Here is a 14,420-nt window from a genome sequence, read left to right on the forward strand (position 1 = left end):
ACAAGTTAAACGGCCAGTTCAAAGATCCCGATGGTTCAAGCGTAGTAGTCATCCCTAATTTTGAATTGTGGAACAGAGAGAAAGCAACCAATTGGCAGGACCTGCAACCTAAAACGGATACTTTGAACCAAATAGCGGAATTAACTGTAACTCTTATAACATGTTTCGTAGTATCACTTTTCGAACCCAGAACCCTCCAATCCCCAGTCTGATACATTAACCATTAGGCCATGCTCTAATCTCAGCAAACATAAGAGCTCCAGACAGAGTTAATAACTCGAAGAAGTTAAATATGAAGAAGTTTATTGTTTGAATCAAATTATTTCCAACTGTTATACTAGAAAATCAGGTTTCTGTAGAGCAGTATTTTTCCCATGAAAAGATACTACGCGTAATAAAATTACATAACCAGAGAAGCCGACATCTAGCCCACTAGTTACTGCTTCTTGCTGTATTTACATGGGTAGAGGTGTGGGCTAGAGTTTTCGCGAAGGCCCTACTGAGAGACGAAACGCGTACACACTTGACTGGGAGCCGTGGAGAGAAGTACTTAAGACAGGAGCCTTACTATCACTGATTCAGTAACGTGTAAGCTTTGGCTGGCGAGGCAGTTCGAGTCCTTGTGCTATTTCTAGTTTGCGGGTGCTATGTGTGCGATTGATTACGATAAATAGTTTGGATGTAAAGAAATCTTCAAATTATGGTGGGCTTGAGGGACTCTCCGAGCCTAAAAGAGCAAGCCATATATTCTAGTCACGCAGACTAAGTTAATTAGAATATCATATTGAATATTCTTAGTGCCGATATTATTGGGAATTCTCCAAGCTATCCGAAAGGCCCAGTCACAACGGTAGTAGGTGATTTTTTTGTTCTTCGTTGGAACCGCCACTTACGTTTAGAATTTACAAACTACTGTAGCTCTGAGGTGACAGCAAAAATCTCTTTATGCTTTGACAGTTATGATACATACGTGTATTTAATACATTAATGTGTAAAAAAAGTAATTTTTTTTATCGATTCGGACTTGTAATTCATTACTTTCTGTGTTGAATATCATGCCAGAATTTTACGAATTGTCTTATTTTAATACAGGAAATCCATTTTTGTGGGATTCAGATTTCATATTTTAATTTGGGATTACGGCCGAAAGTGTTGTTTACAGCGAGAGTGCCTAACTGATATTCAATGCATTATTGGTTTATGTTATGTTAGTTTATGACATTTAATAACATCTAATTAGTTTGCTGTAAAGGACTGTTTTAATAAAATTTTAATTCGGTTCTAATCCATGTCGCCGTTGACTGTTGATGTAAATTTATATTAAAGTGAATATCACACGTCGTCTTCTGTCTTTAGAATTGTTTTTTTTCTCTCTGTACAGCTTTTAAGGACAAAGTTTGTCGCAGCTAGTTGATGATGAAACTCGCTACAGACGACTAAATTGTCGCATCCAACTAACCAATTGACAAATTACCGAAGACATATTTCCGCGTGTCCTAGGTGGCGTAGTAAACATGCGACGTACAACAAATCGTTTAATATGACGCTCTTGGTAACGAGTCTAGCGGGTTATTTGCATTAAGTCGTGTGACTTTTTACATGCAGAAGACTATTTTCTTTAAATTTCTAAATATTCATTCGGAACGGTGTAACGCTGGGAATTGTGTGGTGTTACGATTTAATAATAGAAAAATATGAATTTCGTACATTTGATTTCCAAATATTTACTAGATGGTGTTTTGTTATGTGCTCCAAATATCGAATGTAATAATAAACAGTTTGTAAACGAGTATTTATAAAAAAAAATATATATAAAAAGATTACGCAACTCTGTACTGCTCCGAATGGATATGATATCGCCAGCGAGGACAGTGCTGTATTTATTCCCCTGGTTATGGACAGGCTTAACAACGTTAAGCGGAACAGTACAAAGATTAGGAACTCGTATAACCTATTACGTTCTATTCATTCTTGTCTTTAAGGGAGCTCTTCAACAGCTGAACATCTATAACAGTCCTGAATTAGCAGAAGTGCAGTGTGAAGACAACTTTAGGGTAAGTTAACATTTTTGTTTGTATTTGGTTATACAGACACTCCTCTCTCTTTTGAATGTAAATATAAAAAATAGGTTGGATTTAAAAGAAACATATGAATTACGTGCTTGGAGTTTGAGAAAACGCCACGAGTGCGTGATAAGCCTTAAACACAAGATTATTTTATTAGAAGGAGTGTTGGTATGAAATTGAATGTTCGCTTGGAGATTATTAAAATTGGGGATCTATCTTTGAAGTTTATAACTAAATTTCTATAACAATTGTGGATATTTACACCCTCACCGCTTTTCATTGCTTCGAAAACATGTTTATCTAATGTTACATTTGTATCAATTATACTGAAAGCTCAGCCAAAGTTCTAGTGAGTCCTACCGAAACTTGCATGCGTGATTTATATCACATACAGGCAAATACCTGAAGTATAATTTTATAGTTCTGCCTTCTCGACCTTATGGTACCGGTATTCAAGGTCAAAGACATTCGTCATAGACGGCGCGTAAAGGTAATACGGTAGTTCCTCTTGCAGGTATGTTATCTGATGTACCCGAGGTACACTTCAATCAAACAAAAGCTACTACTTTTACAAGATTTATTATTGAATTATTTAGGCGTTGGTCTTTTAATACTAATAGTGAGAAACGACCGTTTTTGTTGTTGCTTAATAGTTTTATTTATAATGGGTAGTGGACGCCGCGAAAAACCTAACTCTTAAGTCTACACTATACAATTGTTACACGAACTTAAGTTTACGTAGATAATAACAGGACTATTAAACTTTATACGCATGTTTTGAAACATTATACAGTGTGTATTTCTGGAAAGATTTGGCTTGTGTTAAAAATGGGATGAATAGCTGTTAAATCAATTTGAAAGCGTGATAATAAATATGTAACATACGAAGTTCATGTGGTGGAAGTATAGATTTAACAATTTTAGGTTATAACTAATTGTTAAAGAGGGCTTCTTAGCTCATTGTTTGTACTACTGACTTTGAAGACTATTAACAAGTAAAATGTAGTCTACCGTTATTAAAGTATTAACACTGTAATACTGTAACTCGCTTGCTACTAAATGCTATGCCTAAAAATCTTGATTGAGTAATTGTACTTTTTCCTTGTCTATTATGAAAGAGAAACCCTGACATTTTTGAGAACCAATTTTTTTTTTCTGTATGGTACATATAATGTGAATTTCAACATTATAATTAATTAATTATAATTAATTCAACGTTAATCTTTCTTTGTTGGATTTAAAACAAAACAGAAGTCGTTAAATTGTATGAATAATTTTAATTTTCAAACTTGAAATTTTACAGAATTCAAAAATAAGTGTAGTTAACTTTGAGCGTCTAAAATATTTTTGGTTTGTAGCCCTGTAACGAAATCGCTTTTCTTTAATTTTTTTTCCATAAATGCCTAAAAAAGACTTTCTAAAAACATTCGACCTGTGTTGTTTCCCTAATAGAACAACATTAGCTGTTTCTTTCTCTTTCGTTTTTCAAGTTTAAAAGTGTCAACATGTTGTTCACATAGATCTAACAATATTTTGGATGAAGATAGAATGCATAGGATTATACACTTGGCCTAACCTCTAGAGTCGAATTAAAAATACTTTTACAGCGCCGATGTGTACCAGTTTTTTCGTTTCTGTTCCAAATTTATATGATGTAATATAGACTTGTTACATTTCAAATTGAGGATAGAAGATGTCTCATTTAAGTTTTTCCTGGTGAGAACAATAATATCTTGTGTATACGATTTTATATTAGCACATTGTCTACCAAATTTCACATTCCTCTAAAAAAACTAAAAAAAACAACAAAAACTCGGTGGTACTACACATCGGTATTTATTTAACTGGACACCCCTTGGAATTTTGTTAAAAGTTAATCAGACATAGAATTATAAGCAGCATGTAAAAGTATGGTAAAGTAGGCTTAATTCTGCCCAACTTCATCGTAATTTTCTTGTCTACATTCTTCAAGTTTATCTATGCGTTCCTAAAGACCAGTCCAAATATTAAATTGTAAAGTGATTGGACCTTTGATTGTTTGAACTACAGTATGCCTGCAACAACGGGGAGGGCTCGAGCCTTTCCCTTGGCCATAAACTTTTAAAAATTGTGAAAAAATTACATACTAGGAAAAGTCATATTCAGATAGCTAAATACTTATCTCTAATCTGAACCACTTTAAAATAATAAAAAATACACTTGTTGGTTTGTTCTTCGCCTGGAAACAATTATAATATTCAAGGAAAACATTTACAGCTTTGTTTCAATCTCTCAGTTAGTTGTTAGAACACTTTGTTTGGCTCACCAAACAACCTATGCTTGTAATGATCAATATTGAAAAAGTGGTGACTTCTTGTTTTCTATAGCTGTATCGTAGAGCTCAATTAATTTTGATGTATTTAAACCTAAGTTATTTTCTTTACATGTTATTTGTAATAATGTTAAAATATTGTTACGTCTCTGGTCGTTTGTTAATTTCCGTATAATTTCTTTCGGGTGAAACTTTAGCGATACAAGTCCTTTCTTAAATAAAACTAGGTTATTCTTTCTCAATACAACTTTGCAATACACTTAATTTCCACAGTCACTTTAACTTAAACACACGCTATAATTCACAACGATTTACACACTTTACTTACGGCTTGACTCGATTATCTGTCTCTATCTCCCTGTCTGCTATTCAATTATCTACCCCGTCACTTTATTTTCCGGCTTATATACTATAAGAGCGCGTGTCTAGCAAACACTCGAGCCTTCAGGAACGTTCGAGATACTCATTACGTGTTACCAGTGTCACGTGACTTCCGCTGTCGTAACAATATTCATGTGAAAGAAGAAAATTCCTGTCGTTTTTTGTCAAAAATACGGAGGCTCTAAAGTAGTTATTATTATAGAAATATTTTTCGTATAATTTAAGTTATATACTTAGGATCGGTTTAGTAAAACTCAAATCGAATCCTAGAATTCTTGCATATTATATGATTGTTATGCTTAATATTTTATTTATGTATCTATACATTTAAGCTCTATTTTAAATAATAAATGCAATGAATAAATGGGGGTAAATTTATAAATTAAAAAAATAAGGAAGTGAAAATAATTATCTCATTGTATTATATAGTAACTTGAAAAAGTATAAATATTTTAATCTGTAATATTAATATGACATTATAGTTATCATTTAGAATTTGGTGGATTGAAATTGTGAAAACCACCTTCAGTAGTCGAAATACTCCCATATACAGACTTACTGTGACCTCAGACACGATCTTAAAATTACATTTAACGATCTTAATACTACTACAAACAGATTAAAAATGTGATCTTAAAATCGCTTTTGACTGTTACAACACTGCTACAAACAAATTTACTGCCTGATCTCATTAACATCTAAAAATCTTATATGATGGTTCTGAAGCTTTACTTTTGTAACTTTTAAGGCGTAATCAACTTGTACTTCGGTTAGTATGCAACGCTTAAGCTAGCGTATTATGCAACGTTACGTACTATCAGGCTTCATGTCTCATTCATATAAACAACACGTTTGAGTCGAGATTATTTCCAGTCCAAATCCTTTTTCGGCCAAACTCTCTTCCCATTTTAATAACGACAAAAATGAGCTAAGTACTGACTTGGCCAAAGTTCGTGAAGGAAAGGTTACATGCTTAGTTAGAAAGGTTATAACTTGTAGGCCTTTTAGAACAAGGAAAGTTAAATTGTCTTGAACCATGCGTATGCACGTAACGGTCAAAAGAATGAGATTTGACAACACACAGACCGGATGACTTTGGAATTAAGTAAAAGGCCTCTTCGGCAACAGCTTACAACAAACAAGACGTAGTTGAAATGCTTGATAGACACTAAAGTAATCAGACGTCCCTGTTCCGGTTTTTGGATTGCTGTCTCGGTGTTCAGATAATCTTTTTTGAGATGCCTAATGTTCAGGTTTTTATCTTTTTTAATAATGTGTAATTATTTTGTACTTGTATCCAGCATTTTGAGCGTCTGAAAACCGTGAATCAACAAATTTATATATTTAACTGAGTAGGTAAATTATGACACTGCTTGGAACAAGTCAACATAGCCATTGCTTTGCTACTTCATCTGAAATTGGCTATAAGGCAGGCTGCAGCAGACCGCGTAATATCACTACCAAATACATCACTGAACATACACTCATCTTAATAGAAATTTGTATTCAACCAGTTAAGATTGACGTGATTAAAATTTTGGTTTGTTTTGAATTTCGCGCAAAGCTACACGAGGGTTACCTGCGCTAGCCGTCCCTAATTTAGCAGTGTAGTCATCACTAGACCATGACTAGTAGACTAGTCATCACCACCCAACGCCAACTCTTGGGCTACTCTTTTACTAACGAATAGTGGGATTGACCGTAACATTATAACGCCCCCACAGCTGAAAGTGCGAGCCTTTTTGGTGATACGGGGATTCGAACCCGCGACCCTCAGATTGCGAGTCAAGTTCCCTAACCACCTGACCATGCCAGGCCCGATTAAAATTGTTATCAGTCTAATTGTGATAATATCCTTTAGATAATTTAGCAGGGGTAAAACTTTGAACTATAAAATTGCATACCTTTGTTAAAAAGGTAGTATTGCGTATCTTTCTAAACACTAGGAACCAGTAGTGAATAGAAAAGCAAAGGGTAGAAATGAAGAATTGGTATGATAAACATTTCTACCCAGATACCGATCATTGTTGTAATCCACAAGTTATTCTTAACGTCGAAATATTCTCCTTCCAGCTCCGGTTGTCGTCCGCTGTTCATTATTTTTACCCCTTCACTCTTCAGCAGTTTTTTTTTCTCTCTGCCTAAATTGTTTGGTAATTTTATTATAATGTCGCGGTTTTTGCTACATAGTTTCAAAACCAATGAAAACAGGTTGTTATGATTTCCTGTTTGTTGACGTCATATTCATCCATCTCAAAAATTGCTTGCGCGCGATTTTTATGCCTACTGCTTACCGTTACGTAATTTGTTTTATCCAGTATTGAAAACTTGTTTGAGATAAATATTGGCGTTTCTTCGATATCAACCACAATGAAAATTTTTTTTATTATAACGTTTGTTAACAAAATTACAAACAAACTGAAGAAAATGGAAGAACATTGATATCAAACGAATATGTATCCTCATTCATCCTGATTATTTTTGTGAAATCTACGTCTTTTAGTCTCAAAACTACGTGTTGTGGTCTATCTTTTATGTATTGGGTCTGGAGCATCTCGTTGCAATGACCAGCAGTAATCAGCCATCATGCTGATGTTCCACCTTCCCCGATACCTCCTCTCCATTTCCCTGATGTCTTGATGAAACCTTCTCCCTTATTCTTCGGCACCAAGATCTTCGGGGAAATAGTCAATATGTGAGTGTAAGAAATGAACTTTCAAGCTTATATTAAAACCCAACACTTTGAATTTATCGAGCATATAATTGACAATATTTTCGTAATTTGGGTCCTTGTTGTTTCCTTAACATTTGCCAGTAACATCTTTAAAGGCAATACACGCTTCTTTTTCAACTTTTCTCGTTGTCCTTTCGAACTGTTCACCCGAAGTCAATTTCCTAATCCTTCTGAAAAAACTGGAACACTCGTCTCCATAATACAATAAATTTGTTCTTATATTTGGTATCATAAATGTCATTGAATCACTTTGTAGTCGAATAATACTGTCCCAGTGCGTGTCATTTCGAATTATTCATTGTTAAATACTTGGTGTGTACATGATTCTTTTAAAGTACGTTTAATAACTAAAGGTATTAATATTCATATGTGTAACGTATCGGAGAAATTGTGTTGTAGTTAGATCGAAAACATTTAGATTTCTATACTTGTTGTAAAACACTGTAATTAGACAATTTTCGGTAAACAGTCTCGATGATCAAGTCTTCTAAGATTGTTTGTCGACTTAATGGAGACTGGACACACCACTTGAAAAGTTAAAAGGTGTAAACTTTAATGTAAAAAAACTATTCAGTTTAAATGTTAGTTAATGAGAGACAACACATAAACTGTTTATTTTTTTATCCCTTACCGTTTTTTTAACTATTAACTTGCGAAAACAAATCTCTTTGCTGTTGCTATTTTTTGGCACAAAATTTTCTTGACGATCTTAATTCAATAAATGAAAAGGAAAGAGTATTAAAATTTAACATTCTTCGTAAAAGAAAAATATTATTATGCATTCCAAATTCAAGTATTTCTTACCTACACAACATGCAGTTAGTTATTGTTACTTGTTTTAAGCTTTCAGGAGACTTCGACCCATCAAATGGCAAGCGTCATGCGTCAGAAATATGACACGACACGTGCTTGTTTATCGAGTGCCATGTTGTGGATATTTTAAACGGTTGGAGTTTTGGAGTAAGATACTGGGCGCAGTGCTCATTTCACAAAATACGTATTTGCATAATTTAAACGATTAAAAAAAATCATACATACTTATATGAACAAAACGAAAAATATAAAATGTATTTAGATAAAGAGCACCAAATGCGAAACTTTCGTGGGAATTCTCCACATTCTCCCTTTACGTGTTCAGTTTTAATACCAGTTTAACGCGCTGATGTTTACTTCACATGATTCCTTTCTCAAAAGGTACAGACTATCTGATCATATTTCTAAATACCACATAATTATTTACCTTCCTATCTTGTATTTGCTGGAAACGAAGTTTCAGTCCAATAATTAAAGGATTCTATAAATCTGCCTTCTTTACTCGTGAAGCCGCCTAGTGGTAAGAGTAAAGTGGATTCTTTGACAGGAAGCGTAACCCGATCACTACATAAACACAGTCACTTGGTGAAAAAGATTTTCATACTTCAAGGTCTAACGTTGATATTCATCTCCTCAAAAACAAACACTTAATGACGAAGCTCGACGCAGGTTTCTGTACATGTTCACGTACACCACTTGCTTTAACGAAGTGTACGTGTAAGCGAAGAAATCAAAGACACAGTTTGTGGTAATCTTTAAATAAAAAACTAAAAAAAAAGAAACGAGAAAAATGATACATGTAATGATCAACTGGCGTTATATATAGCTGTGAATTAATTCTTTCTAGGGTCTAGAGTCTAGACTACACGGTGTAGAAAATTATGTATATAGATATATATTAAAATAAAAATGCTGCTAATTTTTTTATCATTATTTTTCCATATGCCATAGTTCTGATTAACTCGCTGAAAAAAATCCGAATACTCTGTTTCCAATGTCTTTTAAAAACTTACCCAGAAACGAACGGAATAATTGGTTGAACTTAACTTTGAAATGCCGTATTTTGCTCGGACGATAAAGGCAACGGGAAATTTCCCTAACAAGAAATCTCTGATAGGACCGCGTTATGGTTGCTCTCATTCTCGATCTTTCTTTAGTATTATACAGGATTTTTCGTTGTCGTTTTTTAAGATAGTATTATAAATACTCAAGTAACAATATATCTTATAAATGTTATACAATAATATAACATATACTAAGTTATTTTAATGCTAACATTTTAGCTTACTTCTCTTTAAATATTCTCGGATGAATTTAATAATGTCAATTAGGCATGAAAGGTGGAAAAGGCTTTTTTAATTTAAAATGTATTTATTTATTACACACACACACACACACACACACACACACACACACACACTGGTTTGGAAGGAATTAAAGAAAACTTATTTGTATTATTATGATTATTAGAGAAAATGAGAAGCAATCAAAACTTAATTCAATAACGGATATTACTGTAAGAGAAATTCCGCGGTGCGTTACTTATTCGAACTAATGTTTTTTTTGTTTTGTTTTTTTTATTTTGATGCGCCCCTAACGGCAGATAACTATGAATCTGTAAAGAGGCGAAAAATGTAAGATTCGTAATGTTTAGTTGTGTGTGTGTAAATGAAGCCGAATGGATGCCAGAAACGTAAGGATTGTGGTATAATATTATGATTTAGAGGGGTGTCCGGAACGAGGATGTTAGAGATTAGTAGTGTTAACAGTATCGCCCAAAATTAAAATAAAATAATTTCAGTTTAATTAAAATCATATTTTTGTGTAAAAGACTGGTGTGCGAATTTGTTTCACATAGAAGGGTTATTTGAGCGTTACCTAATTATAGCTGCATAATCTATGGAATGTGCCGTAATAAGAATGTGACGTATCATCTTATTAATTTGGTTCTACACCGGCGTACGAGTATCGAGATATGAACTGTTATCTGGTAATAAAATTATAAGAATTTGCTAAGTTATCTTACATGCAAATTACCACCTGTTGATAGTGATAATGGCGTTTGTTTACAATCTGGACGTTCAAAGTAAAAGCACAGATGTTTGCCGATATAAGATAAGACAGATATATTGATTGGACAAACCGTGGACAATACTTATTTTCTCGACATACGCCCTTTTTATCTCTTTAGTACGCATGTGCTCAGCAGAACCTTACTCTTGACTCCTGTGAAATGATTGATCAGTTGAATTTTGCATATATATATATGACTGAAATGCCACTCTCACAATACGTAAACTGTTGTTTTGTACCTATTGTTTTCGGTAGGTATTGAGGATTGAGGTATATCGTCTTGTTTATTTACATTTTTTCATTGATGAAGGCTAGCAGCTTTTGTAATTAAAGGAGAGTGCTAAGTAAAGTTTCTTTTCACAGAATAAATGTGTATAAATCGAAATTTCGTATCGTTGTGAATCAAGCTTAGTTAACTGTGATTCGGTAAAGATGTTTTCACTTAGCTGAGACCGTATAAGGTAATTATTTCACTGTTCTTTAGCAAAGTAAAAACTACCATAAACCAGAATTTTGTATATCGCAGTGGATACAACACCCTATGGTCAACCCCCCCCCCCTCCCCATCGATCTAGCTTTGCTACTACTAAGAGCTGTAATCTCTAGAAACTACAATCCTCAGGGTCATTGTTTGAGTTTGTTATCCAAATTTTAGTAACTTTCGATTTAGCTACATCATCAGGCGTTCAGGAATATGCCATTTCATTCATCATTTATTCACAAGAAACCCCATCAGTTAAGCTTTATTTTCGCTGCCCTTGTTTAACTAGGTGTGTGGCCGGTGGAGGGGTGGGGGGTGTTCCGTTGAACCGCTTGAAACATTTGATGGTTTAGAGCCGGAGGATATATATATGAACCTTAATGAGAGGACACACACACACACACACACACACATTTCTTTTGCGATGACCAACATCATGAAGTGGAAATCGTAAACAATAAGAAGTGTTTTTTCTCGGCACCCGAGAGTAAGCACTGGTAGTGACTCCAGTCGTAGAGGCGTTATAATATGACGGTTTATCCCACTATTTGTTGGTAAAAGAATAGCCCAAAAGCTGGCGGTGGGTGATGCTGACTAGTAGTGACTCCAGTAAGTCACCATTAATGTTAGTGAAAACTGCCTTCTGTTGTAACTAGTGCTTGGAAATATAAGTAATCTTTTTGAAGCCGTCCTATCTGCTTGATTCGAATCCCCGTCACCGAACATGCTCGCCCTTTCAGCCATAGAGGCGTTATAATATGACGGTCAATCCCACTATTTGTTGGTAAAAGAATAGCCCAAGAATTGGCGGTGGGTGATGTTGACTAGTTGCCTTCACCCTAGTCTATCACTGCTAAATTAGGGACGGCTAGCGCTGAGTCCTCGTGCTGTTGGGGAAAATTAACTCAAGCGTGTGCTTCTTTGTATACAGGGCGGGCCAAAAGTTATTGTATCAACTAATTTAATTGTTTATTTCAGAGCAATAGTTTAATTTTTAATTATGTTCTAAATAAAACAACTGTGTAATCACTTTTCCTCTGTCCTGTGTGTGTGTGTGTGTGTGTATATATATGTATGTATGTATTTCATTTAGATCTAAAAAATTGATTGGAGTCAGTTACACACAAATTAGAAAGTACATAGTTGTCCAAAGGAGTGACAAAAAGTTGTTGTTGTTTGTTATTAAACACACAGCTGCACAAAGGGCTATCCGTGTTCTGCCCACCACGAGTATGGAAACGGGTTTCTAGCGGTATAAATCTGCAGACATGCCGCAGGGGGCGTGACAATAAGTATTAAAGATCTAGAAAAACTTAATTTTCCAATGGACTATGTAGGATTGTCAACGAGGATTTTATTATGGTATAGGTTAATCTTTTAGATTTGAGAACAGTTTGTTATAACTTGGGAATTAATTCTTAAAGTTTAGGATGTAATGTTTCCAGCCAATAATATCAATAAAGTATCAGGCGCCATGTTCCCTGTTGGTATACTGTTCTTATAATAACAATAATAATACATCAATAAGGAATCGGGCACCACGTTTTGCTGTTGGTATACTGTTCTCTTAGTAATACACCAATAGGGTGTCGGACGCCAAGTTTTATTTGTTTGTAGTTAAGCACAAAACTTCACAATGGGCTATCTGTGCTCTGCCCACCAAGGGTATCGAAAACCGGTTTCTAGCATTGTAAGTCCGCAGACATACCGCTGTGCTACTGGTGGGCACACAACGTTTTGCTGTCGGTATACTGTTCTCATAAGAATACATCAATGGGGTATCGGGCGCCACGTTTCTTGTTGGTTCCTTTATAAATCACGAAGAAAATTTACAGGGCTCATGTCACCTGTGCTAAGTCTAAAGTGTGCCCAGAGGTCGGTCCCCTGTAATTTAATTTATGTATAGCAATATTGATAAGAATTATCATTTTTCATCCCTAATTGAAATTTTATGATCTATATTTGGAAAAATTTATAACCTTTGTTGAAAATTTTCAGTGATTTCGATATCACAGTCAATTTGATTTTGATAGATTTAGATGAAAGGCCATTGTGACTTAAGACAATGATGAATGAAGGCGGCTTTGCAAAAAAGAAAAAAAGAAAAGAGAAATGCAAATACTTGACAAGGATTTTAACTCATTCAGCCTCTGTCCTTCACTAGTCAGTGCCTTACAAGTTGAAGGGAGTCTGTTTTCTTTCGGGACCCTTCTGGATAATCAGATCAGACTATGGCCTTCCACTGTGATGTTGATTGCTGCAGCAGAGGATATTTTCCACTTCTACATCTTTTCCTTGTGCCGTTTTAATAATTTTCTCGTTACTTTCAATATAGTGAGGGATTCGGCGCAGTCGCAGTAAACATCCAGTAAGAAAAGAACATTTAGATCAAGTATGCTATTATATAGAAAGGAGATGGAAATGCAGTAAATTCAAGAAGTTGTTTCCAGTGGTATAACCACGAAAGATGCTCCCCTCCCGCATAAAAAGTAATTGGGCTTTCTACATTTATTTCTTTATAATTGTAATTACGAATCTGGTTCATTGATATCATTAACTTAACAGAATAGTGCAACCACCCTTTAGTTCAAACAAATTAAATTGTAGGTCCCTTCCCTTGTCGGCAAATCTTAAGTTTGGCGGGCCCTTCTTTTTGCTCGCGCCCCACCCTGAAATTGCGGGGGCAAACTTACGCCACTGGTTGCCTCCCTCTGTGAAGAATAAAGTACGTCATTGTTTAGTCACGTATACATTTAAAATGCATAAATACTACCAATAACATTGGCAATTAGTAATTACCCAAATAAATTAATAATTCCACAATCCGAAGGTTATTATACTCTTTTTTGCTAATGTTTTAACGCTCGTTTTGCCGACTTGTTTTTACCACTTCTTTGGTCTACTTGTTGCACCGTATTTAGTAATTTGTATGTTTTTCCCGTTATACAATCGCTGTATTGAACTGGCTTTAAAACACCGGGATAAAATAATTCATTTTCATTGTAAAATGCATAACCCCTGTAGTAACTAGTGGGAGTAATTCCAGTATGGGTTGGCCCAGTGGGTGGAAGAGAGCTCTGGATTTCGGAGTGTATTGGAGCCGGGTTCCAAACCGTGCGATACCACAAAATGTTCTTCACACTTTAAGCTGTGGGTACGTTATAAAAGGGCCCGGCATGGCCAGGTGGTTAGGGCACTCGCCTCGCAATCTGTGGGTCGCGAGTTCGAATCCCCGTTCCACCAAACATGCTCGCCCTTTCAGCCGTGGGGGCGTTATAATGTGACGGTCAATCCCACTATTCGTTGGTAAAAGAGTAGCCCAAGAGTTGGCGGTGGGTGGTGATGACTAGCTGCCTTCTCTCTAGTCTTACACTGCAAAATTAGGGACGGCTAACGCAGATAGCCCTCGTGTAGCTTTGCGTGAAATAAAAAAAAAAAAAAACGTTAAAAAAAAAAGGGTAAATCCCTAAGCGAAAAAAGCCATAAGAGCTTTGCTACAAATACAAACTAGAGGAGCACTCAGTAGAGCGCATACCTCCGCCACGCAGCGTTGATCATATT

At 35.2% G+C, this 14,420-nt stretch overlaps 1 protein-coding gene across 1 annotated transcript in view; it reads left to right on the forward strand.

Moving 5' to 3' along the window:
- Nucleotides 1-14,420, forward strand: part of LOC106458532 (collagen alpha-1(XVIII) chain-like) — a 187,963-nt gene that overhangs the window by 99,984 nt on the left and 73,559 nt on the right. Inside the window, exon 6 of the mRNA XM_022384773.1 lies at nt 1,983-2,054. Within this exon, the coding sequence (XP_022240481.1) occupies nt 1,983-2,054 (72 nt within the window). The remainder of the gene's footprint in view (nt 1-1,982; nt 2,055-14,420) is intronic.

This window comes from Limulus polyphemus, unplaced genomic scaffold (genome assembly GCF_000517525.1).
Source record: "Limulus polyphemus unplaced genomic scaffold, Limulus_polyphemus-2.1.2 Scaffold481, whole genome shotgun sequence".
Lineage (NCBI taxonomy): Eukaryota > Metazoa > Arthropoda > Merostomata > Xiphosura > Limulidae > Limulus > Limulus polyphemus.